Here is a 26,537-nt window from a genome sequence, read left to right on the forward strand (position 1 = left end):
CCATAAATCTGGTATTTCATCTTTTTCCTACTGAGAACTAGTCAGGCATAAGTTTAATTCTGGGACCGTGGCCAGGTGGGGAAATGTGAAATCACAACCCAGGTGAACCCTGGTAGCCTCCAAACTTCCTGGTGAAGGAGAAACTAAGTATTTCAGTCACTGCAAAGGTATGTGTCACTCAGTGTGGGCTGACTTAGCCTGGTTTTGGTGTTTTGTCATCTCTTTGCTGTCTCAGAACATATTTCCATTTCAACAGTATGAAGTCCTGAGAACTTTAATAGGAAGCTTCCAAACCCTCTCTGAAATACCCTGCTAAAGAACATGGAGGGAGAACAGCCAGTGTCAGTCTATTTTTCTTACTTCTTAGGCCTAGTGCCCTGCACCTGCTATCTTCAGAAGATCAGATTAGTACTCAGATTTTACAGATAACAATCCCAAATAAACAGCAAGAAAAGTAAAGCAGGGACGTATACTCTGTGTCCTTTGTGGGTACTGAATTAGAAATTATTAACTGGATGTACAGTGTTCCACCTCTCTCAGGTTTCTAAGCAGTCCCTTAACTTGCCTGGTGGGAGACCTTCCATCACTTGCTGAGATCTGAAGCTCTGGGACGAGAATGTCACAGGGCGGGTTGGAAGATGATTTTATCTTCATTCCAAATATAAATTCTCAGACTGGCAAATCTGTCATACCCTCAGGATAAGTTTGCCCAAACAATATTAGCATATATGCCCTGCAATATCAAGCACAGGGCATCCACAGACCCAACTGACACTTGGCAGGTATAATGGTGAGAAGGGAAGGAAATAAGTGTACTTTTTTTTTCTTTTAATAGAGTCTTTTTTAAACTTTATTTCTTTTTGGCTGCGTTGAGTCTTTGTTGCTGCAGACGGGCATTCTCTAGTTGCGGTGAGCAGGGGCTCTTCATTGTGGTGCGTGGGCTTCTCATTGCAGTGGCTTCTTTTGTTGTGGAGCACGGGTTCTAGGGCGCGCACGCTTCAGTAGTTGTGGCACGCAGGCTCAGTAGTTGTGGCTCGCAGGCTCTAGAATGCAGGCTCAGTAGTTGTGGTGCACGGGCTTAGTTGCTCCGTGGCAGGCAGGATCTTCCTGGACCAGGGCTTGAACCCATGTCCCCTGCATTGGCAGGCAGATTCTTAACCACTGCACCACCAGGGGAGTCCCAGTAAGTGTACTTTTTGAAGATAGTACCTTCCAATTTTTTTCTTTCTCTCCCCCATTCCCTCTCTCCTCCTTTTCTTGCTCTGAGCACCTGCCCCCCTCTTTCTTTCTTCCCTCTTTTTCTTTTTCCTTTCTCTCTCTTTTCTTGCTTCCTTGCTTTATTTCTTGGCAAGAAAATTCTTCAGATAGAAAGGGAATAGAGTTACAGCATCCCCATCTGTTCCATTCCCAGGGATTATTTAGTTGTCCAAATTTCACCAGCTTCTCTGGATTGCCAGCTGGGCCCCAGTGGCTGCTACCATCCCACCCAGGCAGACATTAGGGTTTTTTGGAGTTCTCTGTTTTCCAAACCTAGGCAAACCAAACCAAAACAAAAAAATCCTAGTTCAGTCAAGTCAGGATTTGTTTTTTATATAATTTAATTTATTTATTTATGTATTTGGCTGTATTGGGTCTTTGTTGCTGCGCGTGGGCTTTCTCTAGTGTGGTGAGCGGGGGCTATTCTTTGCTGCGGTGCACGGACTTCTCATTGCAATGGCTTCTCTTGTTGCAGAGCACGGACTCTAGGCACGTGGTCTTTAGTAGTTTTGGCACGCAGGCTCAGTAGTTGTGGCGTACGGGCTTAGTTGCTCCGCAGCATGTGGGATCTTCCCAGACCAGGGATCGAACCTGTGTCCCCTGCATTGGGAGGCAGATTCTTAACCACTGCACCACCAGGGAAGTCCGAGTCAGGATTTTTTTCAAAAAAATTTTTTTACTAAGAAATTTAAAGGAAACCTTAGGAAAAAACAAACCTACAAAAGCATGAAATAGATGTATTTACAGAATGCAGATTCCGTTTTCCAAAATAACTGAGATCTAATTGTAGATTGATTTGTCTATTGTATTTCCTTTTCTCAATCCCATCACTTTTGCATGCTGGACCCTATGACTCAGACTCTACACTGGGTTAACTAAGTTAGTACTGCTGCTAGGTTTGGTGGGATTCTCAGTTCCCTAAACCTGCCCTCCCATCTTCTCATTGGGTTTAGCCTCCTGGTTTTCTTTTCTGCTCCTGGACTGTTGTCATCCTTGCCAATACCCCCAAATGTTGCCTTCTGAATGAGAAAAATATTTGACACCCCCCTTGGTCACAATGGATATTTGGGATTTAGACCAAGCCCCACAACCTTAACTTGCAGATAATATCTCTACCCTTCGTCCTAGCCTCTAGAAAAATAAGTTAGCAAAACTTGCCTCTTGCTCCTGACCCATTTCTGTCCTATTTGATTTGTTCATTCATTGAATATTTATTGAGCACCAGCTTGTGCCAGGCATTGTGCTAGATACTTGACATTGCTTTGTTATATAAATATTGCAAGAATCCTCTTAAGATTTAGTTCACTCTTTCAACAAACATTTATTGTATGCCTACAATGCACCCTTCCTAGATACTGTGCTAACTGCTAAAGTAGATATTATTATTCCCGTTTTTTTCCTTTGGTGAGACATACAGCTTCCCAAAATCGTTCAGAAAAACAAGTGGTCAAACTAGGATTCCAAACCATAGTGGGGTTTTTTTTTGAAGTTTCTGGCTTATACTTATATTAGATTAAATGGTTTTATAATCCTTTACTATCAGTAAGTTATATTAAAAGAACATATTGATTTCTATTATGCTATCCAGACATACACATTTTAATAAATTGTTTATTTTGGAATAATTTTAGAATTACAGAAAAAGTGCAAAGATAACCCACAGAGTTTCTGTATGCCCCTCAGCCTAGTTTCCCCCATCTTACATTACCATGGAACATTTATCAACACTAAGAAATGGGCATTGATACGTTGCTAATAACTAAACTTCATAGTTTATGTGGGTTTCACCAGTTTATCCATTAATGTCCTCTTTCTGTTCCAGGATCCAATTCAGAGTTATCACATTGCATTTGGTTGTCATGTCTCCCCAATGGTCTCTGGTCTGTGACAGTTTCTCAAGTTTTGTTTTTCATGACCTTAACAGTCTCGAGGAGTACTGGCTAGGTATTCTGTAGAATGTACCCCAGTGTGGGTTTGTCTGATGTTTTTCTCACGATTAGATTCTGAGATTATGGATTTTTGAAAGTATATAACAGAGGCGAAGTGCCCTTCTCATCAGATCATACCAGGCGTTACCTGACAGCCACATGACATCACTGGTGATATTCACCTTCATCGCTTGGTTAAGGTAGTATTCGCCAGGATTCTTTACTGTCAAGATACTATTTTTACCTTTCACTACTCTTCTTTGGAAATAAGTCTAGCCTACTCTCAGTGGGAATGGGAATTAAACTCCACCTCCTAAGGAGGAGAGTTATCTACACATGTTATTTGAAATTGTTCTGTTAGAAATATTTGTCTGTTCTCCACATTTCTTTAATCACTTTTATATCACTAAGGACCCATGCTAACCTCTGGTCTAAAACCTGTGCTTTTTCTGCTGTACCAGACAAGAAATGACAAAGACCTGTACTAAGACATTTGTTTCAGGAAAATTTATTTCAGATTTCAGAGGTTTTTAAAAGGTAGATTTGGGGCTTCCCTGGTGGCGCAGTGGTTGAGAGTCCACCTGCCGATGCAGGGGACACGGGTTCGTGCCCCGGTCCGGGAAGATCCCACATGCCGCGGAGTGGCTAGGCCCGTGAGCCATGGACGCTGAGCCTGTGCGTCCAGAGCCTGTTGCTCCGCAACGGGAGAGGCCACAACAGTGAGAGGCCCGCGTACCGCAAAATAAATAAATAAATAAATAAAATAAAAAATAAATAAAATAAAAGGTAGATTTGATAAGACTTGGTGACCTTGAATGTGACAGAGTGGTGGAGGAGGGAGTGTTTGAAAGCACTCAGATTTTGGTTTGAATGGCTGGAAATAAAATTTTGGTTTGAAATATTAACTAACAAATATGATGATTGGTTGTAGGCTTTGATAAAGCTTAGCTTCTTCAGAGACTGTATTTAGCCTATGTGTTACTGAATGCCCTGTTCTCCCAAGTAAACTACTACTTTTCTTTCTGACTGAAACACCAGGGCCCCCTAGTGGACAGCCCCCCGGGTCCTGTTTCTTGTCTAAAGGATGCTTGGTTTTGTTTTTTGTTTGGTTGTGAGGTTTTTCCCTAGTTCATTTGCAGAGCAGAGATGCTTGATTCTGTTCTCTGTCTAATAAATTATTAAACCCTTCCCATTTTAAAGTAATCAGTTCACCCTGTGTGACCTCATGTTCCTAAGAGGACAGTTACTCTCTGACAGGTACTCCCATGCTCTCATACTCTAAACCAGAAGGTAGTCGATACTTGTTTTTAACTCATTTATCCTCTTATTCCATCTGGTGCTATATTAATGTTAATTCTTTGTTTCAGAGCCATCATCAACCACTTTAACCCCAAAATTGAATCCTACGCTGCTGTGAATCACATATCCCAACTGTCAGAGGAGCAGGTAAGCCACTACTTTCCTCATAGTGACCCTAGTTTGTGGCTAGCATCAAGCCCTCTCTGATGGCAGAGGGGTTCTATGACTGAGCTTCTAATGGGAGTGGCAAGAGCTAGGCTGCTAAGAGGAATTAGTAAGGGATTTGTTGGTAGTACTTTAAATAGAATGATGGCTTCTGTTTTTGTGCCATATGAAGGGTTTGCTTAATTATGTAGAAGATATGTAGGTGAAATTTTGGTGAATTGTTATTTTAGAGTGGGTGATATGGCATTTCTTCTTTTAATTTTAGGCAGAGAGTCATTTTGACTTTTGAAAATAAGAAATGAAAACTTAGCAGTAGTTGAAACTGCCAGTTAGAAAAACCCTGAGTTCAGCTTAATTTGAGGCTGTTTGGCTCCTTAAAACATGAGCCCTCCTTGGGACAGATTTTCCTTAGTAATTGAGTTCTAATTTGCCTTGAGCATTTATTTCGGAGCAGGTTTTTCTGTGATATGGACCAAGTTGGAGATGCAGATAGTGTTGTGTGTTTGTTTTCCTTGAGTCTGGCCTGATTTCCTCTTCTCCCAAAATGCCTGTACTTGGCCCTGCATTATATAAAATTACAGATGGGGCTTTAGCGTAGCATGGTATTGAACTTGATGTTTCAGAATGAGACTCTTGAGTCCTGTTTTTAAAAGCACAAAATGAGACATGTATTCACACAATCTTCCTTCCTTCCCACCCTACTCCCAAGTTGGAGGCCCTGGGTATTCATGAGGTGAGAGTCCAGATATAGGCTCCAAGCCAATTAAAAAAAAAACACCTATGCTCTGCGCTCTCTTTTTTTTGCCACTGAGCCTCTTGCTGGCAGGGCCAGCCAGCTAGCTGTTGTGTGATTGTGTGTTCAGTGTTCCTAAAAGCTGTTCTGCTCACCAAATGAGGCACCAAGCAAGCCTTTTGCCTAACAGACAGCGTCTCAGTATTCCCACCAGTGGCTCTTTCCTCAGCCAGATGGATAGGACTCAATTAGTCTATCAGTTATTCCCCTTGACATATTTGTTCTCTTTTGTGAGACCAGCTGTGAGAATCCATCCTCTTATTTAAACCGCTTTGATAAATGGCTTTCATTTTCTTTTTTCCTCTTCTGCCTATGGAGCAGTCCTAAGTCCTGTATAGGACTTTGATGCCACTGCTCTCTGTGAGGTGCTTCAAGAGCCTACCTTTTTCCTGTTGGACCAGTTCAGATCAGTTTTATTATACCATTTTTATGCAAAAGAATTCAACATCTTGAGTTTTGTATAGTGAAAGAAAGGGTGACTTTCTTACCACAGTGAGCTCTGGTTAGCCTAAAAGCTTTAAAAAAAAAAAAGGAAGACACATTTTCCCAGTCAGCCACGTGCAGTATTCATCCCCCAGCAGCTTGGGAAGGTCAGGCTGAAATCTTCCTACAGCAGTAGCAGCCACAGACCAATAATAAAATCCATTCTGGCGCATGAGGCAATCTGGAAAAGGATGATTAGCAAGCACGTGTCCTCACCCTTCTCCAACTTCTTTCAAAGTTAAATGAAGTGATGAAAGTGACTCTCAGTAAGAGTCCACAAGCCAGAGATGAGGCGACTTCTATAGAGTGAGAGAGTACACAGCCCTATTTGAGAATGAGGAAGGGATAGCACTCTCAAAGATTTATTTTCTTAGTAAATAATTGCATGCCTGCTGTATACAAAGTGTGGTCCTGGGTAGTAGGGATCAGTGGTGAATAATCTAAGTGTAGTCCTTGCTCTCATGGAGTTTTTGTATATTCATTACCTTTCTTAACAACTCTTTTCACTCGGGTAGTGGGGGAAGGGTGATAACTATTCTGGGACCCTTTTCAAAACTGCCCTCAAAATAGTTGTTGCTTCTCTTCCCTAACTGACTCTGAAGGGCAATAAATGACAGCATGAGGGTGCACTTGGTTTTATTCTCAGCATATCAGATTAAAAGTATTTTGACTCCTTGTTAATCTCCAACATGTGTTGGAGCACTTCTCTCCCCTCAGTTATGAACATTAATGCTAATGTCACTAATATTAAGTGTATTCACAGCTTCTCAAAGAACTGGCTTTGGGATGCAATAGAGCCTGGTGGTCCAGTGATTTAGACTCCGTGCTTCCAATTCAGGGGGCTTGAGTTCAATCCCTGGTGGGAGAACTAAGATCCCACATGCCACTTGGCCGAAAGAAAAAAAGAAAAATAGGGCCTCAGTTGTTAGCAGCAAACTAAGCAGAAAGAAAAAATCAGGAACTTAATCCCCATCTAGATTCTAAAATACTCCTAAATTAAAGCCTAAAGACCATGGATAGACGTTAACTGGGATTTATAGCACTTAGTAAGATAGCAGACAAGAGAGGGCTCTTTGCTAGATCTGCCTGCCTAGGCTGCCATTTTCTTCTGGCAAGAGGTTTAGTTCTGGCAACCCCCAGACACATTCTAGTGTGTGTTTGAGGCATTTCAAGATGATGTTTGTAAATCCATTATTGCTTAATAAACAAAGCCCAGTCTCTCACACTGGGGTTTCTTTTCAGATGTCCAGAAGATAGATGACATTTTTTATTACTTCTCATTGGCTTCATGGAGGGCAAAGCTTTTTAATCAGTTAATACCCTCAGTGTGACTGAATGGTCATTCATTTTCTAGTGTAATAAACTGCGTGCATTTTTTTTTTTTTTTTGCGGTACGCGGGCCTCTCACTGTGTGGCCTCTCCCATCGCGGAACACAGGCTCCGGACGCGCAGGCTCAGTGGCCATGGCTCACGGGCCCAGCCGCTCCGCGGCATGTGGGATCTTCCCAGACCAGGGCACGAACCCAGTGTCCCCTGCATCGGCAGGCGGACTCTCAACCACTGCACCACCAGGGAAGCCCCTGCGTGCATTTTTATTTTGTATACACAGGTGTCATATTTGTCTGGAGTTGATTGTGAAGCTTGCTCATTTTGACTCCTTTTGTGTGTGTGTGGTAAAATCTGCATAAAATTTACCATTTGAATAGTTTTTAAGTGTACAGTTCAGTGGCATTAAGTGCATTCACATTGTTGTGCAACCATCACTACTGTCCATCTCCAGAACTTTTTCATCATCCCATGCTGAAACCCTAAACCCATTAAACAATGACTCCTCATTTCCTGTACCCCCAGCCCCTGGTAACCACTATTCTACTATTTGTCTCCATGTACCTGACTATTCTAGGGGTCTCACAGAAAGTGGAATCATACAATATTTGTCCTTTTGTATATGGTTTATTTCTCTTAGCAAAATGTCTTCAAGTTTTGTCCATGTTGTAGCATGTATCAGAATTTCATTCCTTTCAAAGCTGAATAATATTCTGTTGTATGTGTATAGCACATTTTGTTTATCCTTCTAACCATCGATGGACATTTGGGTTGTTTCCACCTTTTGACTATTGTGAAGAATGCTGCTATGAATGTTGGTGTTTTGAGTCCCTGCTTTCAGTTCTTTTGTGTATATACCCAGAGGTGGGACTGCTGGATCAAATGGTAGTTAATTCTATGTTTAATTTTTTGAGAAGCCATTATAGTGTTTCCCACAGTGGCAGCACCATTTTACATTCCAATTTTTCCACATCCTTGTCAACACTGGTTGTTTTCTGATTTTTTTTTTTTTTTTTGCGGTACGCAGGCCTCTCACTGCTGTGACCTCTCCCGTTGTGGAGCACAGGCTCCAGACGTGCAGGCTCAGCGGCCATGGCTCACGGGCCCAGCTGCTCCGCGGCATGTGGGATCTTCCCGGACCGGGGCATGAACCCATGTCCCCTGCATTGGCAGGTGGACTCTCAACCACTGCGCCACCAGGGAAGCCCATTTTCTGATTTTTTTGATAATAGCCATCCTAATGGGGGTGAAGTAGTGTCTCATTATGGTTCTGATTTTTATTTCCCTAATCATTATTAATGTTGAGCATCTTTTTATGTGTTTACTGGCCATTTGTTTATCTTCTTTGGAGAAATGTCTCTTCAGGCCCCTTGCCCATTTTTTAATTGGGTTGTTTGGATTTTTGTTGTTGAGTTTTAGGAATTCTTTATCTATTCTAGATATTTATCCTTCATCAGACATGTGATTTGCAAATATTTTCTCCCATTCTGTGGGTTGCCTTTTTACTATGTTGACAGTGTCCCTTGATGAACAAGTTTTCAATTTTGATGAAGTCCTGTTTGTCTGTTCTTTGGTTGCCTGTACTTCTGGTGTCATCATTACTAAATCCAGTGTCATGAAACTTTTCCCCTATGTTTTCTTCTAAGAGTTGTATAGTTTTAGCTCTTACATTTAGGTCTTTGACCTATTTTGAATTAATTTTTTGTATATGGTGTTTGGTAAGGGCACTTTGACCGCTTTTTGTATTTCATGCATCTTTATGAATAAAGTTTATAGAGAAGGTACAACTTGCTTTTCCAAGAACTGTGAAACTACTCCCAGTTTATTCCCTACTGGGTTTGCTTGTCTTTAGTACATCTTATAAAACCTGTCCTTCAGGCCCCTTGCCCACCCTCAGCTGAGATTTAGCTCCTTTCTCTTCTCAGTACGGCTTGTTGGCAAGCATCTGTCGCTAGCTGATAGAATCATTTGGTATGCCCCTATCCCTACCAGTGACACGCACCCTGATTTTTATTCTCTCACAAGGATAGCTGAGTCACACAACCTGTGGCATTTTCATAGATAAATCCCAATGACCCTTTTGTTTGTACTAAATAAATGTGGAAGGAAGGTATTTAAGAGAAACTCTAGACCCCAGACTAAATCTTGGGTTTGGATGCTTTGAGGATATACTGTCTTGATGATGCAATGCTCTCTGCAGATAAGTATGTTACAATAGAAGAGCTCTTCAGGAGGTTCTCCTCCCTATCCTGTCCTACCCTAAACTCTTGTATACTCCCTGTCCTTTATTCCTGCTTTTCAAATTAGGAAAAAGACTTTTTTATTACTGGCTGTATCCTACTAGAATTGGGTCTACACTCGAGATCTGTCATGAAATTTTTTGGAATACTGGCTCACAGGTTTTTAACCCAAAGTCCAAGAATAGGCTTTAGAAAATTACTGCACACTGAAATTGTGTAAAATTATGCATATTTCTTTTTTTTTTTTTTTCTTGAAGAGGGTCCATCTTTCTTAAAAGTCTCAGTCAGGCTTTGACCCCTTCAACACATTTCTTTTTAAAGAATCACTGGCTTAGGTGCCTTGAATAGTACCTCATACTTTCCTTGCCCCCAAAGCCATCAGACCTTTGAAAATGCCCATTGAAGATCTTAAGCACCTTTTAGACTATTCACTATTTGTTTTGGTTTGCAAATGCTATGACATTGATTTATATCAGCTCTAACTTCCTTATAGGCAAAAGAGGGATTCATAGCAGAACTTTACAGAAGATTCTCTAGAGCCCTGAATATCTAGAGTACATAGTGGCAATTTAGGATTCAAGTCAAAACCTTCCCTGAGCACCTGATTCCTTAAGCTTTCAGTCATACTTATGACCAATTTTGTGCCATTGAAATATCCCATTGGAAAACAAGTAAATGGCCCACTTTTACTTTCTTCGGCCTTCATTGAGTTATCAGTATTTTAGCATTTAGTGCTTTGTGCTTTAGATTGAGCCAGGCATTTGAGGGATACAGAGGTATGATAAAGGGCCTTTGTTCTCAAAGGATGGAGTAAGTGCAAAAGATGGCTTAAGGCAATTTATTATCAATAGCCGACCAGTACTAGCAATAGGATCTGTGTGTTCCTGTTGGAGAAAGATCTCTGCAGGTTGTGGTGGTCAGGAAAGGCCATGTGGAAGAGAGAAGAAGTGAGTTGGGCCTTGAATGAAGAAAGGTAGGAATTGGATAAATGGAGAGGCACAGATTGTAAAATGTACTCAAAGCCAGGACCTGAAAAGGACAGAAAGAGTGGAGAAGAGTCCCAGAGTTTCTATGCCTTGTCCTTGGGTCCCAGGGCACCCAGGGGCTGGATGCCTTAGAAATATGATTCAGTCATTTAAATTGTTAGCACATCTTCCATAAACCCTAGTGCACTGACTCTCATCCCTGTCCTAATTGTACTGCCTTTGATTCAGTTCACAAGCGTTCATCTCAAAGGCCTAGTATGAGCCAGCCTCAATGCTACTAGGCATATGATTAGACCTACTGAGCAAACCTATCTCTCTCTTTTTTTGTCCTGGTAAAAAACACATAACAAAATTTATCATCTTAACCACTCTTAAGTGTACACTACAGTAGTGTTAATATATACATTGTTGTGCAATTTATCATGGGTTCGAGCCCTGGACTGGGAAGATCCCACATGCCATGGAGCAACTAAGCCCATGCACCAGAACTCCTGAGCCTATGTTCTAGACTCGCGAGCCACAACTACTGAGCCCACATGCCACCACTACTGAAGCCTGCACGCCTAGAGCCTGTGCTCCGCAACAAGAGAAGCCACCACAATGAGAAGCCCATGCACCGCAACAAAGAGTAGCCCCCACTCACCGCAACTAGAGAAAGCCTGCATGCAGCAACAAAGACCCAACACAGCCAAAAATAAATTAATTAATTAATTTAAAAAGAAAACAAAAAACTGAAACTCTGTGTATTGAACAACTCCCCTTTTCCTGCCCTCCACCTTGCCCCTGGCAACTACCATTCTACTTTCTGTTTCTAAGCATGAGCAAACCTATCTGGAAGCTGGTATTCCTTTAAACCAAGTGGCCCAGGGGCTTGCTAAAAATTTTTCATACAAATTTAGGGATTTTCCGGGAAGATCACAAAGGTGGTCTGCTGGCACCCCCATGTGCCACAGGACTATAGGACAGTGTCACCAGATGCCTCCCATTATTTCTTCAAGTCTCCACTCTCACTAAGGCTTTGGATTTTGGTTTCAGAGGAGGCCCTGTATAATGTCATGTTATAAGAGGTATCTTTGAAAGTATTATGATGAAACAGAGAATCATTCATTTGTAGGAGTAGGTTAAAGTCAATTAGGGAAACAAAAAATGCTTCACATCTGATTGAGTGAAAGTTGCACTGGAAGCTGAGTATTTATTTTCATCTATTAGTCATCTTTCTAACCCTTTTTGCTTTTCTCCTGATCCTAAGATAATAGCCACTATAAATAACTGCTGAGTGTTTAAAGATCCTAACGAAACCTAACTTTATTTTCCCAGAGAACAGTGAGATGCTGCTAATAAGAGGAGAGCCCTAGTTTGTGGGGCAAAACGTTGTTAGGGTGTCTGGGTGGCACCCGTTACTTGTGAACATGTAGGAGGAAGCACAGAAAGATCTTGGGGAGATATCCTAAAAGCTTCAAGCCTTATGAGGAAAATGGAGCCTGGTACTTAAGCTTTAGAGTTCTTCGCCCTTGGGGTGCTAGTAAATGTTTAATAACTGGTAGCGGGGTGAGCGGTTGGAGGGGGCTGATTTGTAGTGCTGAGGGTGAATGCTCCCACCATGGCTACCAGTGTGAAGCCAAGTGGCTCTCATAGTGCTTGAAAATTTAACAGTCATCTCTCACAGGCCAAGCATGTGTAAGTCAGCTCCAGCATACCACTGGTTGTTGAGGAAGACTGGGAGAAGGGGGCTGTAAAGCTGTGAGGTGGGGCTTTCTGAGCAGGAGGTGAGTGTGGGTCACTTTCCCCATGGAGCCACCTATATTGCCTCCCAGGGCAATCGAGTCCTCTGAGCAGCCCATTCTGAGAGCCCCTGTGATGTTTTCTCATCTTAAAACAGGGCCTTGGCCACCATGCAGGGCAGCCTTGGCAGAGACACATGCTGGTGAGCTGAGATTTAAGACTCTCACGATAGCCGTAACTCAGTTTCCCGTACTTGGCATTGTATTTTTTTTGGTACAACAGCCTGTAGTTTTGCGCTGCCTCTCTATAACACTGAGTGATGGTTGCTGTGAGAACTCTGAGTACGAGCATGTGACACAAGCATTGGCTGTCTGACCCTTCCTCTCTTGGTGTCTTTGTTTAGATTCTGACATTTCAGCTGACCTATTTGGCAGGAAAAAGTTTGATACGAGTTATTTGTTCACTGGATTCACCAAAGCAGAAAGACACAAAGTCAGAGGCAGAGAGATTTTCCTACCAGCTGCTAATAAACCTTGGAAATCAACTTTATGTTACATAGGGCATCTTGAGAAGGTCCACTTAAGAAGGTCAGCTGATTATGTGCTGCTAGGATGTCCACTCTCTTACTTGGACCAAGAGGTAAGCTGCACTGCCAGAGACAGGGGAGAAAGCTGGATTTTAGCTCCTCTGAATAGGGAAGAAAGTATCTTGGATTTAAAAAAGGACACAAATAGATAAAAGGAAAGGAACAACTAGGAGTTTCTGAGCTAGGCACTTTTACTTAGGTTATGTAATTAATTCTTTAATCAATTGTTTGAGGTAGGTACAGTTATCGTCATTTTATAGATGACGATGCTAAAGAGACTTAAGTAATTTGTTCAAGATCACACAGCTGTTAGTGGTAAAGCCATAGTGTAAATGTAGGTCAGTCTGACACCAAAGTCTGAGCTTTTCATTGGCCAAAGCACCTGAGATAACTGGAGTTTGTCAAGTATCCTGAAGGAAGAGGCAAGTCAGGATAGGAAGGTGCAGGGAGAAGCAGAGAGAATGGGGATAACAGGGCTCGTTCCTAAGGGGTGGGGAAAGGTCCTGGTTTGGGAACGGCCCATTCAGTTAAGGAAAAAAAGTACTGAACAGGGACCTGGAGAGTTTGCCTGCCAGTTAGGCAGAAATGCCTAAGTAGAGGCTCTTGGCACGGTATGATAACTTTCTAAATGAGGGAAAAGTCTCTTTATTCCATACAAGCATGTCAGAAAAGTCAGTATGAGAAATAAAGCTTCTCCACACACCAAAGGAAGATGACGAATTTTTTAAAAGTTCTTATGTACTTATTTCTTTTAAAGATAATATATTTATGTGGGTCAAAACCAAAAAAAGTAGCACACTGAATTTTAATTATTTTTAAAGTGGTAGTTCCATTTTGTTTAAAAAAATAAAGGGAAAATTAAGATTCAAAATTAATGTCCCACAGCCAAGCTAGATGAATGCAGAGGTCACTGGTGAAGAGCTCAGCTTATTATTCATGTCTGGCACTGTCAGCATTTTCTTCAATTAAGTATGAATTTTGAAATGCCCATCACATAAACTTTCTGGTCTTCCTCAGTCAGGCTTCATTGTCGGTGAAGCTTCGTTGGCAGTGCATGAGAGGAGTCGCTTTGGAGCTCATAGGAACTCCAGTAGTCAGCTTTTCAAGAGGTTACAGGAGACGGCAGCCCTTGCTTTCTTGGTTTAAGCTAAGAAGGACCCTTTATCCCAGTTACTAGATGTACAGGTAGGACTTCCCTCTTCAGTTTGCTTATTTATTTATTTGGCTGTGTTGGGTCTTAGTTGCGGCACGCAGGATCTTTCCTTGCGGTGCGTGGGCTTCTCTCTAGTTGTGGCGTGTGGGTTTTCTCTCTCAAGTTGAGGCACGTGGGCTCAGTAATTGTGGCATGCAGGCTTAGTTGCGCTGTGGCATATGTGCTCTTAGTTCCCTGACCAGGGATTGAACCCACGTCCCCTGCATTGGAAGGCGGATTCTTTACCACTGAACCACCAGGGGAAGTCCCTTTAGTTTGTTTTTTTAGCCACCTCCTTCCTTCCAAATAGATGTTCGTGTACTTTTGTTTTATTTCCATTGCAACCTCTCTCCCAGGAGGTAGCTCAAAACTCTATAAGGTGTGCTTGGAAGAGTATGGTTTGCCACTATGATAGTAACACTGGAGGCCAGAAGTGTCACTATGCAAACTGTTATCTCTGTTATAAGCTGTGTTAACTGGAAATGTTTTTGCTAAGTACCATAACAGCACTTTGACCTTTCACAGTGACCCTGCTTAAAAAGAAGTTACAGTCTTAAAAATGACCCACCCAGCTAGAAGGGAAACTGTGGATAGCCCACAAATGGGATTTCTGTTAAAGAATTTTGTCTCTTAAGGAGGGATAGATAAGTGAGGCCTGGCAGTGAGGCAGAGACCCCGTATCAGATTGTCAGAGAGACGGTGTTTTCTGTTTCCCTCCCTGAGATGTGATATATTTCCAAGAAAAGAAAGCTCAAGTAGGGAGGACAGAGATCTGCCTCTTGGTTTCAGCTGGGTGGAGTGTCCAGCCTGCAATAAGCCATAGAGAGGGAGAAGGCCTGATGCGATATTTGGTAAACATGTGTATCATGTTCCCCCACCGCTATTATCTTGGCTGCCTCTTGGTGTGATTGCATGCCTTGCTTGTGCAGGGTGAAGACCTGGGCATGTTGGATCTGTAATTAGTGCAAAGAAAAGCTTCACAAGCTTCACCCCTGGAAACAAGGGGGTTTCTAGGGCTTCAACCAAATCAAGTCAGGGAGGTGGGGCAACTACCCAGGGAAATTAAAGAAAGTCATTGTCGCCACTCCTTTAACCAACTGATGGCCTTTCACGAATCACCCACTATGAGTTTCATTATCTGGTCAGCCTTTCTGAAAGGCAGAGCCAGCCTGTCAGATCAATAAATTTCAGGGCAGTCAAGAGCCCTTTGGTAGCAGGCTTTGAAAGACATGGATGGACTGGAGAACTGGCCAACTTAAATCGGTTCTGAAGGTACTTCCCTGGTGGCGCAGTCATTAAGAATCCACCTGCCAATGCAGTAGACATGGGTTCGAGCCCTGGTCCAGGAAGATCCCTCATGCTGTGGAGCAGCTAAGCCTGTGTGCTCAACTACTGAGCCTGCGCTCTAGAGCCCACAAACCACGACTACTGAGCCCATGTGCCACAACTACTGAAGCCCGCACGCCTCGAGCCCGTGCTCCACAACAAGAGAAGCCACCGCGATGAGAAGCCCGTGCACTGCAACGAAGAGTAGCCCCCGCTCGCCACAACTAGAGAAAGCCTGTGCGCAGCAATGAAGACCCAAAGCAGCCTAATTAATTAATTAATTTTAAAAATTGGTTCTGAAATTGAGTTTGGTCCTGAAGTATATGAGAGGAAAATAGAAAGGGGAAAAAAATCTTCTGCATATTATATACAAGTTGGCTGTATAGAGGAAACAGTTATCTTTTAAAAGGCATCATCTTTTTTTATCATAAGAGATTTGTGTCCACCTTTTGTATCCTTGTTTCCAAACAATTATATTGGATGATTGTGCCCTGGAGAGATATTCATGTTATCTTGGATAGAAAGTCACTGTAAGCCCCTAGTGGAGGGGAAGGATACTCACTCAAATGAGGCCTATGAGTTTGTTACCAGGTTACTATTTGTTCTAGCTCCTGTACTGTTGGCTTGTTTTCTTTTTTTCAGCCACTTTGAGCTAAAGTGTTCTGAAAAAGAATCAATTCTTGCCTCCCAAGGAAGTTCTCAGAACCTGCTTTTGTCTAAGAATTCTCTGCTTCTGGGTGTCCTTGGTTCGTGCAGCAAGACAAGGAATGGGTGCCCCAGCTTCACATCCCCCAGATTATTTCTTTTCTGTACAGAAGGACAGAGGTTTCTGCTCTGTGCCAAGCCAGGGGATATAAAAATGCAAACATCATATATGCCCTTGAGGACCTCACAGTATAAGAATCAGGATCACTAATTTCTTGCTTAGACCTTTGCTTCTGTGCCCTCCTGTAGACCTCACTCAGCTGATGTATTTGGCGTGCTTGTAGCAGCATCCCCCAGCCTTTTATAAACCTAAGAAGGTTTAGGTTTGTAGGTACCCTAATGAAAAAATACCTCATTATAAATCCGTAAATGGTTGGCTGATAACCCTTATTTGGAGTGAGTTTCCACAAGGAGAGCCATGATCGTCTCATATCTTTCACCCCTGCCTCAGTTTCATAAAAAAGGCAAAAGTGGAACTTTCATTAGATGTCCTTGGTAAAGGTAGGACTCTATAAGTTCCTGAGCTTGGCAAATGATTGAGTTTGTCAAAGATCCATCTACAGTACACCCACTTAAAGAAACCTCATGTGGCTACTGCCCAGCTGAAAATTATTTCAGACACTGTTGATTGCTACCTGGAGTCCCTTTAATTTGTCAGGGAGGATTGCCAGGGATGGAGAGGTAGGGAGGAGTAGCACAATGAGGGGAATCTTTGGCCTTGTGGAAATACTAGGAACTCCTGGCTTATAGATACTGATATTTCAGTCTGAATCATTCTTGCCCCAACCAAAAATGGAATGGTAAGACCAAAAAAGACGTAAGTTTACTGCCATGGCCCTACTTTCTTTTTTTTTTTTTGCCTAGTCATGATTTACTGGACTAGACTTTTTACTTAACTTTATTGAGATGTAATTAACATATAATAAAACATATTTGTGTAATCATTAGCATCACAAAGATACAGAACATTTTACTTCCATCACTCATAAAAGTTCTCCTTTACAGTTAGTCTTATCTGCAAATCTGAGCCCTAGGCAACCACTGATGTAATTTCTATCGCTATAGATTAGATTTGTCTTTTCTTTTTAAAATTTATTTATTGTTTATTTTGGCTGCACTGGGTCTTAGCTGCAGCACGTAGGATCTTCATTGCAGCACACAGACTTCTTAGTTGCAGCATGGGGGCTTCTTAGTTGTGGCATGCATGCAGGATCTAGTTCCTCGACCAGGGATCGAACCCGGGTGCCTTGCACTGGGAGCACGGAGTCCTACCCAGTGGACCACCAGGGAAGTCCCTAGATTTGTCTTTTATAGAATTTCACATGAACTCTGTTGTGTCTGAGATTCATCCATATCGTGACACTTCTAGCTGTTTACCAAAGAGAAATGAAAATATATGTCCACCCAAAGACTCGTATACAAATAATATTCATAATAGCATTATTCATGATAACCGAAAACTAGAAACAACCAAAGCAACCAGCAACTGAATGGGTAAACAAAATGTGATACATCCATACATACAATGGAATATTTTTCAGCCATAAAAAGGAATGAAGGGGCTTCCCTGGTGGCGCAGTGGTTGAGAGTCCGCCTGCCGATGCGGGGGACACGGGTTCGTGCCCCGGTCGGGGAAGATCCCACATGCCACGGAGCGGCTGAGCCCGTGAGCCATGGCCGCTGAGCCTGCGCGTCCGGAGCCTGTGCTCCGCAGCGGGAGAGGCCACAACAGTGAGAGGCCGCGTACCGAAAAAAAAAAAAAAAAAAAAAAAAGGAATGAAGTACAGATACCTGCTACAACATCGATGATTTTTTTTTTTTTTTTTTTTTTTTGCGGTACGCAGGCCTCACTGTTGTGGCCTCTCCCGTTGCGGAGCACAGGCTCTGGACGCGCAGGCTTAGCGGCCGTGGCTCACGGGCCCAGGCACTCCACGGCATGTGGGATCTTCCCGGACCGGGCCACGAACCCGTGTCCCCTGCATCAGCAGGCGGACTCTCAACCACTGCACCACCAGGGAAGCCCTAACATGGATGATTCTTGAAAACATATGCAAAATGAAGGAAGCCAGTCACAAAAGACTACATGTTGTGTGATTCCATTTATTTAAAATGTCCAGAATAAGCAAATCTATAGAGACAGAAAATAGATTGGTGGTTACCTAAAGCTGGGTTTGGGGAGTAAGTTGGGAAATGACTGCTAATGGTTATGAAGTTGATGAAAATGTTCTAAACTTAGATCATGGTGATAATTGCCCCCTATGTGAATATAGTAAAACCATTGAATTGTACACTTAAAATGATTGAATTTTATGGTATGTAAATTATCTCTCAATAAAGATGTTTTTAAAAAGAAAGAAAAAAGAAACTGCCATACTGTTTTCAAAAGTGGTTGTACCATTTTTAATTCCCACCAACAATGAATAAGAGTTCTAGCTACTCCATATCTTTGCCACACTTGGAATTGTGAGTGTTTTTAATTTTAGCCATTCTAGTGGGTAGGCAGTGCTCTAGTAATACTGCATACATAGTTTTTTAAATTACTGTTAATTTATTTTGTGTGATGTTGAGCAGCGGATCATTTGCCTGTTTTTAAAATTTGATTATTATAATATTTATGAGTTTTTGTATTGATATATTCTGGATGCAAGTCATTTGTCATATATATGTATTGCAAATATTTTCTCCTAGTCAGTTGCTTGTGTTTGCAAGTTATTAATGGTGTTTTCACAGTCCAGAACTTTTAATGAAGACCAACTTTAATTTAATACCATAAAGATGAATTTATTAATTTTTTAACACTTTTTACTATTGTGTTTTATTTAGTAAATCTTTGTTTACTCCTAGTTGTGAAATTTTTCACCTGTATTTTCTTCCATAAATTTTATAGTTCTGTCTTTTACATTTAGTTCTATGCTCCATGTCAAGTTAATTTTTTGTAAAATGTTTGGTAATGGTAAATGTTCATCCATTTCCCGCCCACCCCCCCACCCCCTGCCCTGCAATATCCTGTTGTTCCATTGTCATTTGTTGAAAAGACTGTTCTTTCCCCTATTGAAATACCTTGGCACATTTGTAAAAAAATCAATTCACCATATATATGTGGGTCTATTTCTGAAATATTAGTTCTGTTCCATTGGTCTTATATATGTCTAAATTTATGCCCTACACTGTCTTATTATAGGTCTGTAGTAAATCTTGAAATCAGGTAATATAAGTCCTCTGATTTTGCTCTTTTTAAAAGTTGTTTTGAATATTTGAGGTCTTTTGCATTTCTATACAAAGTGTAAAATTAGCTTGTCCATTTCTACACCAAAAAAACGCTGCTAAGATTCTTTTTATTTAATATTTATTATTTATTTTTGGCTGCGTCGGGTCTTAGTTGCGGCATGCGGGATCTTACATTTCAGCATGTGGGCTTCTTCGCTGCGGTGTGTGGGCTTCTCTCTAGTTGTGGCGTGCGGGTTTTCTCTTCTCTAGTTGTGGCGCACAGGCTCCAGGGCGTGTGGGCTCTGTAGTTTGCAGCACGTGGGCTCTCTAGTTGAGGCTCATGAGCTCAGTAGTTGTGGCGCACGGGCTTAGTTGCCCCATGACATGTGGGATCTTAGTTCCCTGACCAGGGATGGAACCCACATCCCCTGTATTGGAAGGTGGATTCTTTACCATTGGACCATCAGGGAAGTCCCAAGCCTGCTAAGATTTTGATTGGAATTGAATTAACGCTATAGATCAACTTGGGGGAGAATTGACACTTTAACAATATTATATTCAAATCCATGATCATAATATACCTGTTTATTTAGATATTTAAAATTTTCTCACCAATATTTTGTAGTTTTTAGCATGCTGTTTTGCATCTGTTTTGTTCAATCTATCCATAAATATTTCTTTTTTTCTTTTTTTTGCGGTACGCGGGCCTCTCGCTGTTGTGGCCGCTCCCGTTGCGGAGGGCAGGCTCCGGACGCGCAGGCTCAGCGGCCATGGCTTACGGGCCCAGCTGCTTCGCGGCATGTAGGATCCTCCCCGACCGGGGCACGAACCCGTGTCCCCTGCATCAGCAGGCGGACTTTCAACCACTGCGCCACCAGGGAAGCCCCATAAATATTTCATTTTTTATGTTACCTAAATGGTATTTTTAATTCTTTTCCATTATGGTTTATTACAGGATACTGAATATAGTTCCCCATACTATACAACAGGATCTTGTTGTTTATCCATTCTATATATAATAGTTTGCATCTGCTAATCCCAAACTCCCAATCCAACCGTCCGCCCCCAGCAACCACAAATCTGTTTTCTATGTCTTTGAGTTTGTTTCTGTGTTGTAGATAAGTTCATCTGTGTCATATTTTAGATTCCATATATAAGTGATATCATATGGTATTTGTCTTTTTCTTTCTGATTTACTTCGCTTAGTATGATAATCTCTAGGTCCATCCATGTAGCTGCAAATGGCATTATTTCATTCTTTTTAATGGCTGGATAATATTCCATTATATATATGTACCACATCTTCTTTATCTACTTATCTATCAGTGGACATTTAGGTTGTTTCCATGTCTTGGCTACTGTAAATAGTGCTGCTGTGAACATTGGGATGCATGTATCTTTTCAAATTATAGTTTTGTCCAGCTATATGCCCAGGAGTGGAATTGCTGGATCATATGGTAACTCTACTTTAGTTTTCTGAGGAACCTCCGTACTGCTCTCCATGGTGTCTGCACCAGTTTACATTCCCACCAGTGTAGGAAGGTTCTCTTTTCTTCACACCCTCTCCAGCATTTCTTATTTGTAAACTTTTAATTTTTCCTTGTGGGAGCTTAGTTCGCAGACCAGGGATTGAACCCGGGCCCCTGGCAGTGAGAGCACCAAGTCCTAACTACTGGACTTGCAGGGAACTCCCTGTAAACTTTTTAATGATGGCCATTCTGACGGGTGTGAGGTGGTATCTCATTGTAGTTTTGGTTTGCATTTCTCTAATAATTAGCTATGTTGAGCATCTTTTAATGTGCCTATTGGCCATCTGTATGTCTTCCTTGGAGAAATGTCTGTTTAGGTCTTCTGCCCATTTTTTGATTGAGTTGTTTGTATTCTTGTTATTGAGTTGTATGAGCTGTTTGTATATGTTGGATATTAAGCCCTTGGTCACATTGCTTGCAGATATTTTCTCCCAGTCTGTAGGTTATCATTTTGTTTTGTTTATGGTTTCCTTTGCTGTGCACAAGCTTATAAGTTTGATTAGGTCCCATTTGTTTATTTTTGCTTTTATTTCTATTGCCTTGGGAGACTGACTTAAGAAAACATTGATATGATTTATGTCAGAGAATGTTTTGCCTGTGTTCTCTTCTAGGAGTTTTATGGTTGTCATGTCTTATATTTAAAACTTTGAGCCATTTTGAGTTTATCTTTGTGTATGGTGTGAGGGTGTGTTCTAAACTCATAGATTTAAATGTGGCTGTCCAGCTTTCCCAACACCACTTGCTGAAGAGACTATCTTTTCTCCATTGTATATTCTTCCCTTCTTTGTCGAAGATTAATTGATCATATGTGTGTGGGTTTATTTCTGGGCTTTCTATTCTGTTCCATTGATCCATAGGTCTGTTTTTGTGCCAATACTAGGCTGTTTTGATTACTGTAGCTTTGCAGTATTGTCTGAAGTCTGGGAGGATTGTGCCTCCTGCTTTGTTCTTTTTCCTCAGGATTGCTTTGAAAATTCTGCATCTTTTATGGTTCCATATAAATTTTAAGATTATTTGTTCTAGTTCTGTGAAAAATGTCATGGGTAATTTGATAGGGGTTGCATTAAACCTGTAGATTGTTTTGGGTAGTATGGCCATTTTAATAGTGTTAATTATTCTAATCCTAGAGCATGGGATATCTTTCCTAAATGGTTTTTTAAACCTTGATTTCCAACTTTTTTGCTAATATATAGAAATAGAATTTTTTTTTTTTGTGGTACATGGGCCTCTCACTGTTGTGGCCTCTCCCGTTGTGGAGCACAGGCTCTGGACATGCAGGCTCAGTGGCCATAGCTCACAGGACCAGCTGCTCCGCAGCATGTGGGATCTTCCCGGACCGGGGGATGAACCCGTGTCCCCTGCATCGGCAGGCAGAGTCTCAACCACTGCGCCACCAGGGAAGCCCTAGAATTATTTTTAAATTGACCTCTTTTTCTCACAACTTTGATAAATTCGTTTTTTTCTTTTAGAGTCCTTAGAATTTTCTGTGCTCACAATCATATTGTGTACAAGTCAATTCAGTTTTACTTCTTTCTTTCAAGTCTGTATGGCTTTGATTTCTTTTTCTTTCCTTATCGCACTGGCTAGGACCCCCACTACAGTATTGAAGTGGTCAGAGTAAATATCCTTGACAGATCTTCAGGAGAAAGCATTTGGTCTTTCATCATTAAGTAATGTGTTAGATATAGGTTTTCATAGATTTCTTTATTAGGTTGAGGAAGTTCCCTTCTATCCAGAGTTTGCTGAGAGCTTTTATTATGATGAATGTTGAATTTTGCCAGTGTTTTTTCTGTATATATTGAGATGATCATATGGATTTTCTCTTTTATTCTGTTAATATGGTGGCTGATTTTTATATATTAATCCAACCTTATATTCCTGGGAAAAACCCTTCTTGATCATGATATAGTATTTTATTTTGTTTTAATTTATTTATTTATTTATTTATTTAATTTGGGGGGGAGCTGTGTTGGGTCTTCATTGCTGCGCAACAGGCTTTCTCTAGTTGCGGCGAGCGGGGGAGAACTACTCTTTGTTGCGGTGTGCAGGCTTCTCATTGTGTTGGCTTCTCTTGTTGCGGAGCCCAGGTACTAGGTGTGCAGGCTTCAGTAGTTGTGGCACGTGGGCTCAGTAGTTGTGGCTCACAGGCTCTAGAGTGCAGTCTCAGTAGTTGTGGCGCACGGGCTTAGTTGCTCCACAGCATGTGGGATCTTCCCAGACCAGGGCTAAACCTGTGTCCCCTGCACTGGCAGGTGGATTCTTACCCACTGTGCCACTGGGGAAGAACATGATATAGTATTTATAATATATATTTCAGAATTTGAGTTGCTAATATTTTGTTGATTATTTTTATGTCAGTATTTATGAGGAATATTAGTTCACAGTTTTCTTGTGGTATCTTTGGTTTTGGTATTAGAGTAATGTTGCCTTACAAAATAAGTTAGGGAGTATTCCTTCCTCTATTTTTATTTTTTATTTTATTTATTTATTTTTTTGCGATACGTGGGCCTCTCACCGCTGCGGCTTCTCCTGTTGCGGAGCACAGGCTCCAGATGCACAGGCTCAGCGGCCATGGCTCACGGGCCCAGCCACTCTGCGGCACGTGGGATCTACCCGGACTGGGGCACGAACCCGCGTCCCCCACATCGGCAGGCGGACCCCCAACCACTGTGCCACCAGGGAAGCCCCTTTCCTCTATTTTTAAAAAGAGTTTGTGAAGAATTACTGTTAGTTCTTGCTTAATGATTAATAGAATTCACCAGTTAAGGCATCTGGACCTGGAATTTTCTTTGTAGGAAGAATTTATTTTTTCTCTTTAATTTAATTTTATTTTTTATACATCATGTTCTCATTAGTTATCCATTTTATACATATTAGTGTATATATGTCAAACCCAATCTCCCAATTCATCACACCACCACCACCACATACATACCAAATGTATGTATCCCCCCTTGGTGCCCATACATTTGTTCTCTACATCTGTGTCTCAATTTCTGCCCTGCAAACCAGTTCATCTGTACCGTTTTTCTAGATTCCACATATATATGTTAATATACGATATTTGTTTTTCTCTTTCTGACTTACTTCACTCTGTATGACAGTCTCTAGACCCATCCACATCTCTACAAATGACCAATTTCATTCCTTTGTATATATGTACAACAGCTTCTTTATCCATTCGTCTGTCCATGGGCATTTAGGTTGCTTCCATGTCCTGACTATTGTAAGTACTGCTGCAATGAATATTGGGGTGCATGTGTGTTTTTGAATTACAGTTTTCTCTGGGTATATGCCCAGTAGTGGGATTGCTGGGTCATATGGTAGTTCTGTTTTTAGTTTTTTAAGGAACCTCCATACTGTTCTCCATAGTGGCTGTATCAATTTACATTCCCACCAACAGTGCAAGAGGGTTCCCTTTTCTCCACACCCTCTCCAGCATTTATTGTTTGTAGATTTTTTGATGATGGCCATTCTGACTGGTGTGAGGTGATACCTCATTGTAGTTTTGATTTGCATTTCTCTAATGATTAATGATGCTGCGCATCCTTTCATGTGTTTGTTGGCAATCTGTATATCTTCTTTGGAGAAATGTCTATTTAGGTCTTCTGCCCATCTTTGGATTGGATTGTTTGTTTTTTTGATATTGAGCTGCATGTGCTGCTTATAAATTTTGGAGATTAATCCTTTGTCAGTTGCTTCATTTGCAAATATTTTCTCCCATTCTGAAGGTTGTCTTTTCATCTTGTTTATGGTTTCCTTTGTTGTGCAAAAGCTTTGAAGTTTCATTAGGTCCCATTTGTTTAGTTTTGCTTTTATTTCCATTTCTCTAGGAGGTGGGTCAAAAAGGATCTTGCTTCGATTTATGTCATAGAGTGTCTGCCTATGTTTTCCTCTAAGAGTTTTATAGTGTCTGCCCTTAGATTTAGGTCTTTAATCCATTTTGAGTTAATTTTTGTGTATGGTGTTAGGGAGTGGTCTAATTTCATTCTTTTACATGTAGCTGTCCAGTTTTCTCAGCACCACTTATTGAAGAAACTGTCTTTTCTCCTTTGTATATTCTTGCCTCCTTTATAAAAAATAAAGTGACCATATGTGCGTGGGGTTATCTCTGGACTTTCTATCCTGTTCCATTGATCCATATCTCTGTTTTTGTGCCAGTACCATACTGTCTTGATTACTGTAGCTTTGTAGTATAGTCCGAAGTCTGGGAGCCTGATTCCTCCAGCTCCGTTTTTCTTTCTTAAGATTGCTTTAGCTCTTTGGGGTCTTTTGTGTTTCCTTACAAATTTTGAAACTGTTTGTTCTAGTTCTGTGAAAAATGCCAGTGGTAGTTAGGGATTGCATTGAATCTGTAGATTGCTTAGGGTAGTATAGTCATTTTCACAATGTTGATTCTTCCAATCCAAGAACATGGTATATCTCTCCATCTGTTTGTATCATCTTTAATTTCTTTCATCAGTGTCTTACAGTTTTCTGCATACAGGTCTTTTGTCTCCTTAGGTAGGTTTATTGCTAGATATTTTTTTGTTGCAGTGGTAAATGGGAGTGTTTCCTTAATTTTCACATTTTTCATCATTAGTGTATAGGAATGCAAGATATTTCTGTGTGTTAATTTTGTATCCTGCTACTTTACCAAGTTCATGGATTAGCTCTAGTAGTTTTCTGGTAGCATCTTTAGGGTTCTCTATGTATAGTAGCATGTCATCTGAAAACAGTGACAGTTTACTTTTTCTTTTCTGATTTGGATTTCTTTTTTTTCTTTTTCTTCTCTGATTTCTGTGGCTAGAACTTCCAAAACTATATTGAATAGTAGTGGTGAGCATGGACAACCTTGTCTTGTTCCTGATCTTAGAGGAAATGGTTTCTAACTGAGTATTTTTTATGATTCCATTTTATGTCCAATATTGACCTCTTAATTTTTATTTATTTATTTATTTTTTGCAGTATGCAGGCCTCTCACTGTTGTTGCCTCTCCCTTTGCGGAGCACAGGCTCCGGATGCGCAGGCTCAGCAGCCATGGCTCACGGGCCCAGCCGCTCCGCAGCATGTGGGATCTTCCCAGACCAGAGCACGAACTCATGTCCCCTGCATCAGCAGGTGGACTCTCAACCACTGTGCCACCAGGGAAGCCCTGTACCTCTTAATTTTATTATTTTAGTCGTTGCTCTAGGTTTTACAATACGCATCTTTAACTTACCACAGTGTACCTTCAAAATGTTACAGGACTTAATGTAATGTATAATAACCTTGCAATAGTGTGTTTCCATTTGTCCCCCTCTTGTTCTTTGTACTACTGTTGTCAGACATTTTTCTTCTAGGTTTCTTATGAATTTCACATTAGATTGTTATTATTTTTTGCTTTAAAGAGTCAATTATCTTTTTTCCTAGTTTTCAAATTTATGTAAAAGTTTTTTACACTTATCTGTGTATTTACCATTTCCAGTATTTTTTATTCCTATTTATAGATCCAGATAATATAATTGTCCTTCTACCAGAAGATCTTCTTTAAGCATCTCTTCTAGTTGCAGGACTGTTGGCAACACATTCTCTTAGATTGTTTGTTTGATAAGGTCTTTATTTCACCCTCATTTCAGAAAAATATTTTTGCTGGATATAGAATTCTGGGCTAACAGTTTTTTTTCTTTTGGCACTGTATCATTCCATTGTTTTCTGGCTTGTATAGTTATTGACAAGAATTGTGAATTTTTATCTTTGCTCCTCTGTACATAATGTGTTTATCCCTCTTCTAGTTGCTTTTAATATTCTGTCTTCAACATTGATTTTCAGCAG

The 26,537-nt window shown here is 41.1% G+C and overlaps 1 protein-coding gene across 1 annotated transcript in view; it reads left to right on the forward strand.

The window, feature by feature from the left end:
• Positions 1 to 26,537, forward strand: part of ARMH3 (armadillo like helical domain containing 3) — a 153,296-nt gene that overhangs the window by 116,055 nt on the left and 10,704 nt on the right. Inside the window, exon 23 of the mRNA XM_065894692.1 lies at positions 4,553 to 4,631. Within this exon, the coding sequence (XP_065750764.1) occupies positions 4,553 to 4,631 (79 nt within the window). The remainder of the gene's footprint in view (positions 1 to 4,552; positions 4,632 to 26,537) is intronic.

Source organism: Phocoena phocoena, chromosome 16, assembly GCF_963924675.1.
Source record: "Phocoena phocoena chromosome 16, mPhoPho1.1, whole genome shotgun sequence".
Taxonomy (NCBI): domain Eukaryota; kingdom Metazoa; phylum Chordata; class Mammalia; order Artiodactyla; family Phocoenidae; genus Phocoena; species Phocoena phocoena.